This window comes from Temnothorax curvispinosus, unplaced genomic scaffold (genome assembly GCF_003070985.1).
Source record: "Temnothorax curvispinosus isolate PA1 unplaced genomic scaffold, ASM307098v1 QBEX01000170.1, whole genome shotgun sequence".
Classification (NCBI taxonomy): Eukaryota; Metazoa; Arthropoda; class Insecta; order Hymenoptera; family Formicidae; genus Temnothorax; species Temnothorax curvispinosus.
In genome coordinates, this window is record NW_020209950.1 from 476 (window position 1) to 5719 (window position 5244).

General features: G+C 32.4%; 1 protein-coding gene across 1 annotated transcript; it reads left to right on the forward strand.

Annotated features, from left to right (window-relative positions):
* Positions 1 to 714: 714 nt before the first annotated feature.
* On the forward strand, positions 715 to 4705 carry LOC112460840 (serine/threonine-protein kinase polo-like; the record flags this gene model as incomplete). Its single annotated transcript, XM_025025772.1, has 6 exons — positions 715 to 867; positions 934 to 1151; positions 1455 to 1750; positions 2482 to 2778; positions 3504 to 3904; positions 4508 to 4705. Coding segments are annotated over 6 exons (1563 nt in total), but the record flags the coding sequence as incomplete, so codon positions are not given.
* Between the last annotated feature and the right edge of the window lie 539 nt (positions 4706 to 5244).

Below are 5244 nucleotides of genomic sequence, written 5' to 3' on the forward strand. Positions count from 1 at the left end.
TCGTTGATTCACAATAGTTTACGCGTAACAATAAGAGAAAACACACGTGTCACGTTACAACGACGTGTCAGGCATCGTCGCGCAGCAAAGCATTTAAAATCTAGCGCACGTCGCGCCGTTTGAGCGCAACCAGAACATCCGCGCGTCCTACATTACCGACCGTCGCGCCGCGCGTTATTAACCAACCCGGTCGCCCGCCTCGCCCGAAATTCAAGATGGCGATAAATGCCGCTCGCGGTTAGCCGCAGAAGGAAGTGATCCGCGCAGTTTCTTGGGTTCTTTTTCTTCGTTTGGTTATTGGCAGTGAAAATCACCTTCTCGGTGTGGCGTGTGCGACGGCCACTATTCAATTTGTTCGTAGGTGTTCGTAGGCTTGCAAATTCATAAATTTGCAGACTCGAGAATGTATAAGTGTATGTGTGTATGTGCAATTGTACGTGTATGTCCGCGGTGTCTTGAACTCGGTAATACCGTAGGTGCGTTAGGCCCAAGGAACTGCGCGGATCACTTCCCCCTGCGGCCAGTTTCTTGGACCCAACGAACCTACGGCATAACCCGAGTTTCAGACACCGCGGACATACACATACATTTACACGCACACACAGACATATACACATTTCCTGAGTTTGAAATACAATATATACGATACGATGATCGTATACATCAAGATAACAGTTCGGATGTGTTTTGTCTGAAAGGAAATTTTTTTTTAAGTCATTGATGGCAAAAAGCAATCAGAGGGAGAAAATGACCCAAGAGATTGCGATTTACCAGACCTTGAATCACAAACACATCGTTGACTTTCACGATTTCTTCGACGATACTAATAATATTTACATTATTCTGCTGGAACTCTGTCGTATGAGGGTAAGTAGCAGCAGTAGCAGCTACTTCAATTGCCAATTGTGAGTTTACAATTGTTTAAAATTCTAGTCGATGATGGAGTTGCATAAATGCAGGAAAGCACTGTTGGAATGTGAGATGCGATACTTTATGAAGCAGATCTTGGATGGAATTTTTTACCTGCATCAGCATAGAAGAATTCACAGAGATTTAATGTTAGGCAATCTGTTTTTGAACGACGATTTGCAAGTCAAGATTGGTGATTTCAGATTGGCAACCAGATTGGAGGATGACGGTGAAAGAAAAAAGTAATTGTTATTCAAATACATCGCAGTAGTCATGACGAATGTGATCATCTTCTCTGTTCATTGTGATAAATCATTCTAAATCTAAAGATTAAATTTTATTTTATTCATTCTTAAATTAATTTCATTTAAATGTGATATTTTTTATTTGTTTAAACTTAATTTTACTTCAAAATTATATCCACATAAATTATATTCCAATATACTTTGATAAAATTTTTAAACTCTATCAGGGATAAATTAGTTTTATCAATTACACACAAAATTTTGGTATATGATTTGACTGATTGATGAATTTTTTAATAGAATTGTCTGTGGTACTTTGAATTACATCAAACTGGAAGTGCTCACAAAGATTGAACACTCGTATGAAGCTGATGTATGGAGTGTTGGTGTCATAATGTACACTCTATTTGTGGACAAGCCGCCTTTCGAGACGTCAAGTCTGAGGGAAATGTATTCTAGGATCAAACAAGTGGAGTACAAGACACCGCAACATATTAGTAAACTTGCCATGAACATGGTGGTGAACATGTTGCAACTGAATCCCTCAAAATGTTTGTTCTTTGTCAAATTGATGAAAGACATCTTCTTTAGTTCTGGTAAGACATCAACAATTAAAAAAAGTGGAATTGTTCAATAGTTATTTTTTTTTTATAAAATAATTTTATTGATTATATAACAGCTTTTTTTGATAATGCGATAATATAAATTATATTAGTTGATTTATTGTAATGTTTTTGTGATATATAAGACATAAGATATGTTATATAAGTTATTTTATAAAATAAAATAACTTATACAACTTATATCTTATATCACAGAAACATTATAATAAATCAAATATAATTTATATTATCACATTATAAAAAAAAGTAAAATTATTTTATAAGGAAAAAAATAACTATTGAACAAGAATTGTTGATGTGTCTTCCCATCTGATTTTTTAAATAAGCTTTCTAATGGAACAAATGGCTAATTTCGAGTAAATAAGTTATATCTTTTTGAAAATTGTATATACTTGCATCTATTCGTCATAAATAAAAACTTGTAACTAAAAATAAGTTTTAAAAATCCACAAAATTTGTGAAAATTTTCTGGCAGGATTATTTTAAAGAAATTACTCATGGGGCAAACGGCTCATCCCGCTTGGAAGTCGAAAAGTTAAATTAATTCAAATTAGACGAGAGAAATTAAAATTCTTTGCTAAATTTGTTTTACATTTTTTCTATTGTCAGAGCAAATTACAATATGAATAATTTGCAATTTTTTGGTCCTTTTTATTTGTGAATAAAAAAAGTAAAATAATTTTCTTATTAATTAACAATTGCAGGATACATGCCAGCAAGTTTACCGCTCTCATGTTTGACAATGGAATCACGTTTGGATACGCTTGAGTTACATTGTAATCGCAAACCGTTCAGTGAGATGAACCTTGACGACTATTCGGAACAGGAGATTTTCCTCCGAGTGGCGAATAGTTTATCGCGAAAAGCCAAATTTAATAACAAAGTCATTGAACCGCAAAGAAGCGTCAACTTTGACATCAGAAAGATGCTTCAAATGCTAAAAAAGCAAATAGTTGTTGTATTAAAAACTAAGCCTGCTAGGGAAACAGCTTCTTCATCAGGTATGTTGGAGAAACTATTGAGTTGTGTAATAATTAATTTTATTTTTTTTAATAAAAAGGGGAAAATATATATATATATATATATGATAATCAATTTAATCACGTAATAGTTCTTTTCTAGTGGTCTTTAGTTGAGACTGCGTTTTCAGTTTAAAAGTACTGGCGCGCGTGGATTACAGGCAAAAAATTGCACGTAAAATTCACGCGAATAATATTAAGCAACCGAGATCCACTTTTGTCCGTTTAACAGCGTTTTGTTTAATTTAATTTTATATATAATTACGTGTTTATATGTCGATATAGCTTTATCAAACGATATATGCATCGTTTTTATATCTGATACTCTGTCATCTTTTTGATAATTTTATGATTCCTGTCTCAAAGTAACTTTTCCAATTTTTTGACAGAAAATTATTTTAGGTGATTTTTGTAGATTTCTAAAAAATTAAATTTTTTTCCATTAAGTGAATTTTTTACTAATCTAAATAAATAATAATCTAAAGACGAAATATGGATGTGGTAAGACATTCCAGCTCAATTAATAATTTTTACTGAATGACCAAAAAATTTTTAATTTGTCGAATTGAGCGCAGTATTTGTTACATATATATGTATATTTTTTAAATTAAATAATGAAATGTGCAAATAATTGGGATTAAATTATAATTGCTATATTTAGTATTACTGTATGATGTTGTAAAAATGTTTTCTCTAAAAATTTGCAGACGAATTGACTGATCCAGCGGCGCAGCCTGTGATTTGGATCAACAAGTGGATGGACTGCTCCGATAAATACGGTTTTGGATACCAATTGTCCGATGATAGCGTCGGCGTGATGTACAACGATGGCACGCGATTGATTATGATGTCAAATAGCTACAACATTTACTATATCAATCGCGAGGGCGATGAGTTGTATTACACAGTCAAGGATTATCCGGCCCATCTTGAAAAGAAAATGAAAGTGATAAATTTCTTTTTGAAATACATGAACAAACATTTGCTGAAGGCGGGTGGCTCTATTTTGATGAAACGTGGTAACAAACTCTTCAAAACATCCTATATACATCAGTGGTTCAGGACTCAGACAGCTGTAGTGATGCAACTGAGCAATGGCACAGTGCAAGTAAGTGTTAATTAATCATCTCTAAAGTTATATTAATATGTATACATGTGTATGTAATATAATATTATTAACATACATATTATTTATTGTTTCTGAAATGAATTACATTCTCATACTAAAACATTGTGTACTTTCACTTCATTTTACTTTTTTGTTTCTGTTATACTTGAAAAATATTTGAGATGAAGGGTAGAATTTGAAATGTTACAAAATTAATCGTTTCTATATGGAGCCATGCAATACTCCATCTGTATAATTTTTATATTATTCTTATCTACATGTATACTCATTTGATGATAAACTATTTTTATCTTAATTTTTTTATTTGTTCAAATATTTTATTAGTCTTAATATTCTTTGTTTTTTCTAAGCTCTTTTTATAATTTTTTTGCTACACTGTGTGTAAACTTATTTTTTTTTGCACATATATGTATTTATTTATTTTTATTTCTATTTTTTTTTTATCTGTTTCAATACACTTTAAACAATGAGAAGATATAATTTGTTTTTAGTAGTATTTTTATTACTGTTACGTTGTTGAAAGTATTGTTTGTTACAGTGTTTTTATTTTGGGATAAATAAAATTGTCTATTTATTTTTTAGATCAACTTTTTGGACCATGCAAAGATTATCATGTGCCCGTTGATGGCGGCAGTCACTTATATCGATCACGACAAGAACTTCAAGACTTATAGATTCCAGACTATTCAGGAAAATGGTTGCTGTAAGCCATTGGCGGACAATCTGATGTACGCATACGAGAAGATTAAGTTTATGCTAACAAATTCTCAAGCCCGATAAGATCATTTATGTTAAGAAACAACGAGAGTAAAAAAAAAACAACTAGTGCCGCGCCTCTCTTGCCACTATAAATTAACTTGGCATTATATATTAATTGGGAGGAATGTGACATATGTATTTATTTTCTTATAGTGTTGTTTTTGTAGCGAGAGAGAGAGAGAGAGAGAGAGAGAGAGAGAGAAAAACGGGCGAATGGAAGTTACACATTATTTTCCTTTTTCTTTTGCCAAATTTTTATACAGACGTAGAATTTTGCTAGATAATCTTTTTTATTATTTACGAAAGAGAGATTGAGAGAGAGAGAGAGTGTGTGTGTGTGTGTGTGTGTGTGTGTGAGAGAGAGAAAGAGAAAGGTAACCAATTGCGCAACAAAGGCAAAACATTTTGCGAGGAGGCATCCTATCGTTTGTAGGTGTGCCGTACATATTACTTGATGTTAATTGATCGGGTATTATTGATCTGCCGTCTATCTTCAAAAATAGTATTAGAACCGCAATTTCTAAAATCTCAGTTAACTTTGACCAATGTCTAGGACTCAA